Source organism: Camelus dromedarius, chromosome Y, assembly GCF_036321535.1.
Source record: "Camelus dromedarius isolate mCamDro1 chromosome Y, mCamDro1.pat, whole genome shotgun sequence".
Classification (NCBI taxonomy): Eukaryota; Metazoa; Chordata; class Mammalia; order Artiodactyla; family Camelidae; genus Camelus; species Camelus dromedarius.
Window position 1 is genome coordinate 19727771 of NC_087473.1, and position 12960 is coordinate 19740730.

The 12960-nt window shown below is 63.1% G+C and overlaps 1 protein-coding gene across 1 annotated transcript; it reads right to left on the reverse strand.

The window, feature by feature from the left end:
- Positions 1–3499: 3499 nt before the first annotated feature.
- Positions 3500–12500, reverse strand: AKAP17A (A-kinase anchoring protein 17A). Its single transcript, XM_064483486.1, has 5 exons — positions 12356–12500; positions 9937–10714; positions 9116–9264; positions 6138–6378; positions 3500–5328 (listed from the first exon to the last, which is right to left on the reverse strand). Exons 2-5 carry the CDS (start codon positions 10696–10698, stop codon positions 4381–4383), a joined length of 2100 nt encoding a protein of 699 aa, XP_064339556.1. The 5' UTR covers positions 10699–10714; positions 12356–12500; the 3' UTR covers positions 3500–4380.
- Positions 12501–12960: the final 460 nt, after the last annotated feature.

Consider the following 12960-nt stretch of genomic DNA (forward strand, 5'->3'; position numbering starts at 1 on the left):
TGCAGACGGGATGAAGTGAAGGGCCTGAGAGGAGGTCCTCCTGGAGGAGGTGGCCCTGCATCCAAAGACAGTGACCTCAGAAGAGACAGAAGAGGAGAGACACAGACACAGAGGAGACGCCACATGGAGACGGAGGCAGAGACGGGAGGAGGCGGCCACCAGCCCAGGGATGGATGCCTGGGGCCCCCAGAAGCTGGAAGAGGCGGCAGGACCCTCCCCTGGAGCCTCAGGAGGGAGCGCGGCCCTGGGACACCTTGACCTCAGACGCCTGGTCTCCAGAGCCCCCAGTTTGTGGCCATTTGTCACCCCCGCCCCCAGGAAACCAGCACAGAATTCTTACCAGTAACGTGACTCACAGCTGATGGTGGATGGCACGGCTCCCTTCTCCCGGGTGCTCCTCATCGCTGTGTCGGATGCAGGTCCGAGGCTGAGGAAACACTGAGGTTGGTGTAAGGAAAACGGGTGAGCAGGATGGACCCCGCCTGGGTCTGAGCCACGTGGACCTGAGCCAGGAGAGGGTGGCAGGGAGGGGGGCCCACGCCGTCCTCAGCTTCTCCCAGAGTCAGATGCCCAGATGTCTGGGGAGACGTCACATAGTCCACTCCCTGAACCAAACCAGCTTCTAAACCTTCTCAAAGAGCGAGGCATACAGGGGAATGAGACCAATAACCCCCTCCCCAGAACCTAGGAAAAGGGAAATTAAGGAAAAAGCCAGAACACGATATCCTTGGGTTTTTATTCAGGGGGAACGAATGTAACATAACATGGTTATTACGCACATAACATAAAGCTGACCATTTTAGCCATTTAAAGTGAAGAACTCAGGAGCACTCAGGACATTCACAGTGTTGGGCAGCCATCATCTCTGCTTCTGAAACATTCTCATACCCCCAGAAGGAGAGCCCACCCCCCTGGGCAGTCTCTCCCACTCCCCCAGCCCCTGGCCCCACAAACCCACTTCCTGTGTCTGTGGATTTGCCTGTTCGGGGCGTTTCCTGTAAGTGGAATCACACACCGTCTGTCCCTCTGTGTCAGCTTCTCTCACGGAGCATCCTGTGTTCAAGTCCACCCACGCTGCAGCCTGTCTCAGAGCTTCACTCCTTTTCCTGGCTGAGTAATATTCTCCCGTGTGCATGGATCTCATTTTATTTTTCCATCCATCCGTCCGTCCATCATCCATGCACTTGGGCACACTCCTGGCCATTGTAAATACTGTTGTTATAATCAATCCTAGACAAGTGTTTTTGATTCCCTGGGGTGTACACTTCGGAGTGAGATGACTGGGCCCCATGCGCATTCTAGGTTTAACTTTTTGAGGAGCTGCTAAACCCTTTCCCACCGCAGCTACAGGATCCAATTTCTCCACATCCTTGTCCACACTTACTATGATTGCCATTCTAGGGTTTTCTTTTTCAATTGAGCAACTTTTGGTTTCGTCTGTTGGGAGCCTGGGGTGGCAGGATGATTTAATCTGCTGCCCTTAAGCAAAATGGAAGGCGACTGCAGAAGGGTTCAGTGAGGACATACTTGGTGCTCGCCTGGTGCCAGTTACCTCCAGCTGCTCTAACAGCTCAGACTGGAGGGCGGACGTCTGAGATCTCGGCGGGGGCAGATTTAGTGTCCAGTGAGGACTCGCTTCCTGGTTCCTAGCTGCACATCTCACTGTGTCCTCATGTGAGGGAAGGGGCAGGGAGCCCTGTGGAGTCTCTTTAAAAGGACACTCCGCAGGGAGGGTATAGCTCAGGGGTAGAGTGTGTGCTTAACATGCATGGGGTCCTGGGTTCAATCCCCAGTCCCTCCGTTAAAGTAAATAAACCTAATTACCTACCCCCTTGCAAAATTTTTTTCTTAAAAATGAAAGGACACCCATCCCATTCATGGGGCTCCACCCTCATGAGCTGATCGCCTTCCAGAGTGCCCCCTGCCTTCCTAATCCCATCACCTTGGGGGGTTAGAGCTTCAATCTAGGAATGCGGGCAGAGGGCAGGGTGGGGCACAAACGTTCACTCCACAGCACCTGGGCTCCAGAGCTCTGATGGGGTGGAGAGGGGGACCGGACCCTGGGGGCACGCCTGAGTGGGAGGGCAGGAGAGAAGACCCCAAAGCCAGGCTCCCGAATCCTCATTCTTAATCATGTTGCCTCGTTAAAGCCTCTGCAACGTCACAACAAAACCCCTACTGTCCTCTCCACGGCAGAGCCCGGCTTGGAGAGAGGGAACACACGTGACTTAACGCCAAAACCTTTTTCCCTGCCACCCTTGGATGCGGCGTGTGTGTCTTGGACACCCAGATGTGTAACTTCCACCAAATTCCTTTCTTCCACATTTAGCACCGAACGGACTCCCAGACAAGGAAAACCATCAAAGTAAACACGGCCGCCGCAAATGACCAAGGAGAAGGCTCTCCCAGAAGAAACAACAACCCTTAATTCCTACAAAACCAGTAACAGCATCGAAACACAAAGGGCGGGAACTGATAGGACTCTGGAGGAAAAAGGGATGTGTCTGCTGCTACGGTCGGGGACTTCAACACCACCCTTTTCTCAGCAACCGACAGACCCTGCTGGCGGAGGGTCAGCCAGTCAGGGAGGAACGGCCGGGGTGGCACTGCTGTACTTCTGCCTTTCTGTCCTGTAGCTCAGTGGTTCTGGAGGTAAAATGTGCGTGATGGGTGGAAGGCCTGGTTAGAATTCAGATTTCTGAATCTCGTCCTCCACAACACCTCCACAAGACCTCCTGTGACTTCAGAGAGCGCTCCCCTGACCTCAGAGATCTCCCCTGACTTCAGAGAGCCCCGCCAAACACACACACACACACACACACACACACACAAACGCCACTTGGCCATTCTCATTCCTCTATGTACTGCCCCAGGGTTCAGAGGGCCTGTCTCATCCAGAACCACATTCTGGGCACAGTTTCTCAGAGCTGCTGATGGGGCAAAAAACACTGTCTGGGCTGCACAAAGGTGTCTGACCACATCTGCACCCATTCCTCGGCCAGTGACAGGCAAGGCAAACAGCAGCGCACAGAAGGGAAGGAAAAACTTCTCCTCTTTCAGATTGTGCCCACCTGAGTTTCTGGCAGTCATGTGACTGGGGTAGAAGGGGCACGTGATCGTCCTCCAGGCTCTGAGAAGATCTGGGTTTGAACCACACACAGAGAGACAGAGGGACCCTGGGCTGCAGAAGCACCGACGCCTACTTGAGACCTTGATCCAAGGAGAACCACTTTTCTTTAATCCGTTTCATAAAATGGCACCTTTGCTTTAAGAAGACTGCTTTCGTGAACTCACTAAACTTCGTGTAAACAAGTCAAATGCCTCTTAGGACCCCGGTTCACCCCGGGGGGGTCATTTTACGGTCGTCACAGTACGTGAAATGAACATTCAGAAATCAGCGAGTGATCTCTACCAGTTTCATATACACTAAGTCACACTCATGTTGAGAACGCAGCCCAAAGAGCTTAACGAGAATAACATAAATTGGGGAAACACTGGCTCATTGGAAAAGGATTTTATTTTACCATAAAAATGCAAACTGGAATAAACACGTCTCCTAACGCGAACATTACAGCTATTTTTAAGCATTTCTGAGCTTCGCTTGGAGAAGCCAACAATTATAAAATTTAACAAGTTTGCAGCCATAAGTCTGTTTGAAACGTTCCAAGTAAAAATAATTTAGCAAAACGGCTTCTTAAAAAAACCACACAGGCTAACCTTCACTAGAAACCAAAGCTAATCTTAACCAACCTTTTTTTTTTTTTTTTTACGCTGAATGACTTGGATTTGTAAAAAGTGAATGTTGGTGACGTAAGGAGCAGCAGATCATCCGTTCCACCTCCCCACCTGCCCACAGCTTAAAAGATGGCAGGTCTGAGTTTCCATCCTACACCACTCACAGCCTCCTCGCCGGTGACTTAAATGCACTCCACCAGAACTTCATTCCGAATCTTCAAACTTAGAAAAAAAGGGAAAACAACAAAAAAACAAAAAACCCCTCCAGGGCAACGCTTCCTGTTTCCAGGGCCCTGTGGGGCCATGGCCGCCACACCGGTCCGTCCCCAGTGCTGAGACACGTGGCTCCAGTGAAGTCAGCACGAATCCTGCGCTCCACGTGCACGGTGGGTCTGCGACCCTCACCCCTGCCGCCTGGGCAGTTTTCCTGACTCTCAGAGCACTGGCGACGTTAAAGCTATCGGATCAAGAGTTTGAAGGGAAACTGAAGCTCCGGACGGACGGACGGCGATGCCTGGGACCGCGAAGGGCAGGGGCCCGGGGGCGCCGCCGTCCTCACCGACAGGCTCCATGGGCGTGCCGGGCGGGACGGGAGGGGCGCGGAGGAGGCGCGGGACGCTGGCTCCACGGGCCGGGCGCCCGGCATTACCTGTTCCAGGCGCTGCGGTGCCGGCCGGGGGACCCCGAGCGCGACCGCTCGCCGCGGCGGTGGCGGCTGCGCTTCCGGCTGGAGCCGCCCCTGCGGTCCCGGCTTCTCTCCCGCTGGCCGTGCCGGTCTCTGCTGTGGGACCGCCGCGACCGGCCGTGCTCGGGGCTGGCGCTGCGCCGGCGCGGGCTGCCGTCCGGGTGCGAGCGCTTGCGGTGGGGCCGCCGCTCCTTGTGCTGCGGCCGCCCGTCCTCCCGGCTGCCGGCCCGCCGCGGCCGGCTCCTCTCCCGCTGCTGCCTGTCGTCGCCGCCGCTGCCGCGGTCCCCGCCGGCCCGGCCGCGGCCCCCGCTGGGCTCCCGGTTGCACTTGTCTTGCTCGGAGCGGGCGTCCTTCCTGGGCGCGGCGCTGTGGTCGCAGGCGGCGGGCGCGCCCTTGGGCTGCTGGGTGTTGTCGGGGATGCAGGCCAGGATGCCGGGGCACCTCTTCTCCGAGGGGCTGTCGTCGGGGGCCGCGAGGCGCGGACTCGGGGCCTCCGGGCCCGGGGCCCCCTCGGGGACGCTCCCATTCACGTTCTGGGCCGCACCGTCGCTAGCGGGCCGCGGCGCACTCTCCTCGGCGACGCCGGGGGGCGGCGGGCCGGCTGGGGGGTGCAGCGCGGCGGCGCCCGCGCAGCCGGCCGACACGGTGTGCAGGATGTCCAGCACGGGCTGCAGCAGCTCGTGGGAGACGGCGCGCTCGCCGGGGCCCGGGCCGCCGTCCGCCTTCTGGCTCAGCAGGAGGCTGAGCAGGCGCTGTCGCAGCTCCCGCTCCCTGCGCTGCAGCCCCAGCGCGCGCTCCTTCTCCTCCTCCACGCGCCGCAGCTCCGCCTCCTGCAGCTTCCGCCGCTCCTCCAGCTGCTGCAGCCGCAGCGTCTCCTCCTTCTGCTCCTGCTCCTGCAGTTTCGCCGCCTGCGGGACAGAGGGGGGCGCGCCTGAGCGGAGAGCCGAGCCCGGGCGCGGGGTGGGGCGCCGAGCAGCCCGTGTGCGCGTGCACGCGTCCGAGCCGGAAGGAAACCCGCGGCAAAGCGACGTGGCAGGCCTCGCGGGCGGGCGGGCCGGCCCTGCCGTCAGGCGGGGAGGTCGCCCCCACGCGGGGCGCAGACTAGGGCGCAGACGCACGCTGTCGCGGGAGGCGGGGGCCTGCCTGGGTCAGTGTCTTCACCGTTCACCGCGGAACAAGAACTGAGCCGCCACACGTCTCCGCGCGCGCCACGCCGCTTCCCCGGGACTGATCACAGCTGTCATCAGACAACAGGTTAGAGTCGCCCCGCGCCTGACTCCGCGGGCACACGGCCTGCCCACGCACGAACACCCGGCCAGGTAGTCCGCGCGCCCCGGGCCCGCAGGAGTGACCGGTCGGGCCTCCAGGAGGTGCGTGGAGGGCCGTCCACACAGCACCACTGAGACCTGTCGGATTCGCAGTGGCGGACAAGGACAAATCACAGAGAAAGGGCACGGCCAGGTGGGGCTCCGAGGCGCGCCCTGCCTTCCCAAGGCCTAAGTCCCCTGCGCGGCAACCCAGCTCAGCCCTGGCCTCCCACCTGAACCAGCCTGGATGCAGGGGATGCCCAATCCCAGCTCGGCCAGCTCTCTGAGAGCACAGCAGGGCTCTAAGGCCTGGAGCGAGGCGGGGACGCTGCCGCCGCCATCCCCTGCGCCAGCCTCGTCCCCGTGGGCGGCGGGCGCACCGGCGGGCGGGCGGGCGGGGGCGGCGGTACCTTGGCCCTGCTCAGCAGCTCGGCGACGAGCCGGATGGACTGCAGGTTGCGCTGGGCCAGCAGCAGCCGCCGCTCCTCCAGCCGGATTTTCTCGTGCAGCCTCTTCTGCTCCTCCGCCTGCAGCTTCTCTAGCCTCTTCTGGCTACGGCGCAGCTCGCGGTCCCTCTGCTTCTGCTCCCGCCGGCGCACCTTCTCCTCCCGCTTCCTCTCGCGCTCCAGCGCCTCCAGCTCCTTCTGTTTCCTGCGCGAGACACACCAGGCCTCGGTGAGGCAGAGACGCCGCGCCAGAGCCAGGGCGCAAAGCCCGGGTGCATGGAAGGGGCCGCGCGGCGAGCGGGGGAGGGCCGCCGCGCCGAGGTTTGTGCATCGAGATTCGTCCTCCGAGCTGCGCCACCAAACCTCGGGCGAGTCCAAGGACCCAGGTGCGGCGGGAGTGCCAGGTGAGGGGGCATCGCCTCTCGGGAGAGAGCCCTGCCCAGTGTGACCCCCACCCTGAAAGTCTGGAGAAAGGACCCAGCGCGCGGACGCAACTCAGGTGGTTTGAACCAGTATGAACCAGGGGCACGCTGGTGGGGGCAGGATGGGCGGGAGGAGGGGGGCTGCAGCGGCCTCGCCCAGAGAGGTCCCGGCAGGCTTCCCGGCGGTCCCTCGGCCGCCTGTTGGCACGGCTGCCGCCGGGCACATGAGCTCACTGGCCAGGCAGGTCCAGCTCCGACGGCAACTTCTCCAACGAGCCCCCCGGGGGAGACAGAACCCCCCTCCCGCCCCAGCCTTCACACCACCAGAACCCCGGGCCCCGGACACGCATGAAGCCCGCATGCCCAGCCACAGGAGGGTTCTGGAAGCACCCTGCAAACCGAGAGAGACTGGACTGGGGGAGCCCCTTTCACAGGAAACTGGAGAAAAGGCAACACATGGGAACACAAATCCATCCCGTGTGCTGTGGGGTGTCCCCCCGGTCGAGGGGTCCCTGAAAGCACACGACCCTGCAAGGTCACATTAACCCCACGCACAGTCACTGAGCGCGCTGGGAACACACCACGCCCACCAGCAGCATCCTCACAGCACCCCTTCTGGGGGCCGCAACCAGGCCCCGAAGGCAACCAAGACCCCGACCAACAGGGCGAGTCTGAAAACCCAGGGGTGTGTCCGTACAGCACACCTGCAGCCGCCAAGTAACTGGTGGGGCCGGCAGAGGGGAGGCAAGGCCACTCTGGGCAGGACACCACACAGGTGCCACCTGTGAGGGCAGGAGGGTGACCATCTGCAGAAGAGCTAACACTGCTCCCTGGGGCCAGACCCCACAGACACAGAGCACCAGGACTAGGAAGCGGGGGACCCCACCTCCCCTGACATGGAGGAGGAAGGTGTCCTTCCGGAGCCGTGGGTCAGAGCGGCCTCGCAGGGACTTGTGAGTGACCACCGCTCTAAGCAGCCAGAGCAGGACTCTCCATGTCCAGGACGTGATGGCTGCAGGTTACGTTCTGATCCCTTTTAAGACCAAAGGACTCAAGCACCCTCCCCCGTGGCAGAGATGCCCTGGCTCCCCAGGCCCGGCTCACACTTAGGCCCACAGTGGGGTCGCCTGCCCAGCCACCCAGCCCTGTCCACCATCCCGGCCCCATTCTCGTCCCAGACAGCCCTTTGCACCCTTGTGACCACAGCAGAGGCGCCGTCCCACTGGCTGTGGGCCCGTGTCCTCACGCCTCCCTGGGACACATTCTGCCGTCTGTCCTCGAAAGCTGCCCTGAGTCTCAGGGTTCCATCAAGGTCAAGGAAACTGCCTTTAGTGAGACCTCAGAGCTGCTTTCAGAAATGCAGTGGGTGACGCTTCAGCACCCCAGCTCGGGGCTCAGCGGTCAGTTCATCTTGGAAGAGTGGAGAACAAGGCCCATCCGGGATGAGAGCTGGGGGGGGCGGTTTGCAGGCTCCTGAGCCCCCACCACCTTCCCTGGTTCTGCCCCAGAGGACCATGCTGACGCCAGGACTGTCCTCTGTAAGTTCTGAACCCCGCTCCAGTGCCACCCCGGCCCCGACTCCCCCTGGCACGGCCTGCCTGCTCTGGGGCTCCTGTGGGGCCTCTGCTCCCCGACCCATGCCCACAACCTCCCACACACCACCCGTCTGTCCATCCCAATGCCCCCCCCAACCCCTGGCAGCAGGGGAGCCACACGGGGCGCATCAAGAAGACAGCGTGGTCTGGACCCACTACTGTGGAATAGGGCTCTGATGCAAAGAAGGAAACCGCTGAACGCAGACACAGCTCTGCATCCCCATTACTGACGTCGGTGAAGAAGGGAACACAAAACAGAAGCCGGACGGTCGGGGCACGAGTTGAGTCAACCCAGCCGAGGGATTCACAGAAAGGGGAAAGAACGGGCCTGGGCAGACCCAGCACATTTAGACAGCACTCGGCGAGACGCAGGTCACAAGCCCAGCCTGTGACACACATACGCACACGCACACAGGACACGAAGCTGGATGGAAACGTGAGCGGGACAGCGGCCAGGACGGGACAGGAGCAGCTCCTTGCTCTCCAAAGTCCAGGCGGTGTCACGGGTCATGCTGCTCTCACAGCACAGAAAACAACAGCGTGGCCCGAGTCTGCCTTCTGATGCCTGAACCGCAGATACATTAAAGTCCTCCTAAATGACTTTATAAAACCCGCCCTATGTCGTGCGTTCCCGGCTTCACGTCGTTAAGGCAACTTCGGTGTAAACGCAAAAACCCGCAGAACAGCCAAGACTCGGTGGCCGTTTCAGCAGGACACGCGCACGGCGCCCAGGGACACTCGGAGGGCAAGGCCCAGGCCAGGCCACCAGGCAGGGGCGGCGTGGGGGGCAGGAGGTGACCTCCGGGGAGAGGGGCAGGTGGGCTGAGTCTCCAGCTGCGGTCGTGCAGGCGCACCCGGACACACAGACGCGCGCGCGCACCCGGGCGCCGGGCAGGAACCGCGAGGCGCGCGGGGCGGCAGGTACCTCTCCTCGGCCCTCTGCCGCTCCTCCGCCTCCTTCTCCCGGCGCTTCTGCTCCTCCCGCTGCTGCTCCAGCTCCTGCAGCTTCTGCCTCTCCAGCTGCCGCTTCTTGATGGACGCGTCGCTCAAGTGTTTGGTCGAATCGAAAGAGACCTGCAGGGGTAAAGCGGGGCAGGATAGGAGGACCCCATAAGCGCTCCTGAGAGGGGGCCCCCCAGATTCATTTCAGAGAACGGGCTCCCGGGACACCCTCCCCCCGAGGGGCCGGCGTCACACTCGGCGGCCAGGCCGGAACCCCTCCCAGCAAGCCCCCCGTCAAGCAGGGGTGCAGACGCTCCCTGAGGCACAACTCGCCTTCACTGCCAAAACAAAGTCTCCCGTTTTCCAAGACAGCTTCCCCCCTCCCGCTATGGGGGGGGGGGCACCGTTCCCTCCGGCCAGCTGCCACCCGGCCTGCGACTTCCCAGCCACAAAAGCCCCAGCTCCTCCTCAGAGCCAGGCTGGCTGCCTTGTTGCTGTGAAACCACCACATGTCAGAGCCTGGACTGACGAAGGGAACACCCACTGCTTCGCAGACGCGTTTGGGACGCCCGGCACAGTGCCTTTCAGGGCACCCCGACCGTCAGCGCCTGAACCGTCACGAAGTCCGCCCCCCCTCCCCCCGCTTCCCAAGACAGAGCTCGTAAAAGGGGAGTGGGGGCCACCTGCTTTTCTGTCTGTGCGCGTGGAACTCCAGGGGCCGGGCCTAATGCAGGGACTGCATCCGCGGGGACCACCCCCCACCCACCCCGGGGCTGGGGGCCGGGGCACGGGGCCGGGCCTCACCTTGATGTTGCAGGCCACGGCCTTGCCGTCCTCCCCCTTGTACATGAGCTTCATGCCGCGCAGGGCGCTCATGGCCTGGATGAAGCCCACGTACTCGCGGTACTGAACGTAGGCCTCGAAGTTCAGGTGCCCCCCGAAGCTGAAGGTGTGGAAGTTGCGGCCGGTCATCTCCTCGCGGTAGGGGTCCAGCATGGGGATGTCCACGTTGCGGATCTCCCCGAAGCGCTCGAACACCTTGAGCAGCACCTCCTCGCTGGGCTTCTCGGAGCCCGACTCCTTCAGGGCGAACCACTTGCAGGGCAGCCCCTCCAGGTGGATGGTGTCCGGCCGCTCCCCGGGCAGCGTCTCGTTCATGTCCTTGGCGTCGCGGAAGAAGGAGTCCCAGTCGTGGCGGGTGGGGAAGTCGACCTTGAACTCGGCGGCACGCACCTTGAGGATGTCGGAGAAGCCGCTCAGCTTGATGGTCTTGCCGTCCAGGCAGGCCAGGAAGGACTTCACCAGGCTCTTGTTCTCCACCTCGCCCTCGAAGCGGATGAAGTCCATGGTGCTCTTGGAGATGCGCAGCGTGGAGAACTGGTGGTTGTGCACCATGCCCTTGAGCCGCTCCATCACCTCCCAGTTGGAGATGGACTTGCCCGGCTGCTTCAGCTGCGGGAGTGCCACACTGATGGTCATCTTCGTGATGGGCTTCAGGTACAGGCCGTAGGAAGGGCACAGCTCCACTGCCTCAGACGTGTCGTGGACGATGGTAGCCGCGGCCATAGCCGGGACCTTGGGCCTGGAACAGACACACACAGACACCCACAGCCGTCAGAGCCACCCCGAGACCAGCTGGGGAGAGGCGGCCCCGGGCTGGCTGGCACTGTGGACCCAGAGAAGGGAAGCCAGTCGTCTCCTCTGCCAGGTCAGAGGCATTGGTCTCTACCTCACGAAAGGCCCTCATACCCTGAGATGTCAGTGCTTTTGTCAGATTACAGGAAAGCGCGGAAAAAACCAACTAGACTGACAAAATCTGTTAGGATCGGCTGACTGCCCAAAGCCCCCATCGACACTGACCTACCCCCAACAGTAGAAGCAGCTCTCCCAGGGTCTGGGGAGCAGGGAGCTCCCTGCCCTGGGTGTACCAGGCACGGGCCAGCTCCACTGGCAACCTCCACCAGAAGGTGCAGACAACCTGCTGGGGAAGGGACGGCCCAGAACACGCTTCTGGGACGGTCTGTGGGGGAGAAAGAGCCCTTGTGTTTCCCCTGAAGAAACAGGAAGTTTCAGGCTGAGAAAACAGCCAAGGACCATCCACTTCAACATCCTTGCTGTGGGCAGACACATCCTCTCGTTGCCCAGATTATGCAGAAAAAGGGAGAGGGCCCTTCCGAAGCCGGGGGCTGGGAGCAGTCCGCACCCTATGCCTCAACCGCGTCTTCCTTACTGGCCTGACAAGTGGCTACTTCCGGAAAGCCAGGCCCCAGCGATGAGCCCAGGGAAACGCAAACAATACAGGTGGTGGCCTCGGCTATCTGTCCGCCCACCAGCGAGCTCTCAGAGGCTGCCTGCCCAGCTCGGGGAGGAGCCCCAAGGTGGTGGGAGCTTGGGGGGCGGGCCCCAGGTGGTGGGAAGAGTCACCTGGGCAGGTCTGGGGCACTGGGCAGCTAGGAGAGGGGCTCTGACCTGGGCTGAGACCAGAAGCCTCCCCCAGGACCCGGAGGTCCACGGGGGGTGCTTGAGCCAGAAACCTGGCACCCCCACTGCCTGCCAGGAACCCCGGCTGCCCTGGTCACCTGGCTGCCCCTGTACCGGGGGCATGACCCCCAGCCCGCTGCTGCCCTGGTACTCCTGGCCGCCGCCGCCGCCAGTACCTCCACTCCCTGCAGCTGCGCCGCCCCCAGCTCCGGCCTACCCTCTCCCCAGACGCCCCCCGGGGGTCGTCTCGATACCCCCGTACACCCCCATTAACCTTGGTCCCCCCGGTACAGCCTCGTTACCCCCAACCTCTGTCGCGTCCGCCTCTCTGGCACCGCCCCTGCCCCCCGGTACCCGTGGCCCGCTGGGAACCCCCCCGTAACCCCAGTCGCCCCTAGCTCGTCTCCCAGCCCCTGGGGACCCCCGCCCCCTGCCCCTGTGTCCTCGCCCTCAAGACTCCCGGAGACCCCCGCCCTCGGTACCCGTCACCCCAGTCCCGGTCCCCACCTCCTCGCAGCCCCCGACCCTCGATACCCCGACCCCAGGCGCCCGGGCCCCGACGGCCCCGCCACCGGCCTCCCGCACGCCCCCGAACCCTGGGTTCCCCGCCCCCGGTGCCCGTTCCCGAGACCCCGCAGACCCCGGCCCTCGACACCCCTGCCCCGGGTCCCCGCCCCCGAGACCCCCGCCCGGCCGGCCCGGCCCGGCTCGCGGAGGGGGGGCGGTTGCGGGCGGCGCTCACCGGCGCGGGGCTCCGCCTGAGTCCCAGGCCGCCGCCGCCCTGGCCCCAGCTCTCAGCAGGGCACCGACGACCCCGGCAGGCGCGGCCTCCCCGCCCGGCGCCGCCACCGTCCGCCGGAGGCGCCCCCGACGCGACCCACCGCCGCCGCCGCCGCCGCCGCCGCCGCCGCCGCCGCCGCCGCCGCCGCCGCCGCCGCCGCCGCCGCCGCCGCAGCCCGCCCCTGTGACGCATTTCCGCTTCCGGCGCCCGGGCCCGCGGAAGCGGCCGCGCGGCGACTGCCCGTTTCTCCTCGCGGCCCTGGCCCCGCCTCCAGAGGCGGGACTTCCGGGGCCGAGTGGGTGGGGGAAGAGGCTGGCCCGGGCTTTGCACTGCGCGTGCGCGAGCCCATCCCGCTTCCCCACGCCTCCTCCTGCGTTCAGGTCTGAGCAGAGGCCGCACCTGGGGCCGGAGTGCGGGGCCGCCGGACTTAGGACAGAGGGCAGGTGTTTAGGCCTAAATTATTTTTGTAATTATGCATCACACATCGAATATCAATGTAATTTTATCATAAGCTATTATCTGTAGCTCCAATTCTTTGTCCTGGAGTAATATGTGCAGGGCTGTAT

Coding starts and splice junctions, on each gene's coding strand:
- AKAP17A (XM_064483486.1), bottom strand. CDS start 10,698: ATGGCCGCGGCTACCATCGTCCACGACACGTCTGAGGCAGTGGAGCTG. Junction 9,265..9,936: donor CCGTGGCCTGCAACATCAAG/GTGAGGCCCGGC, acceptor TTACCCCTGCAG/GTCTCTTTCGATTCGACCAA. Junction 5,329..6,137: donor AGCTGCTGAGCAGGGCCAAG/GTACCGCCGCCC, acceptor TCTGTCCCGCAG/GCGGCGAAACTGCAGGAGCA.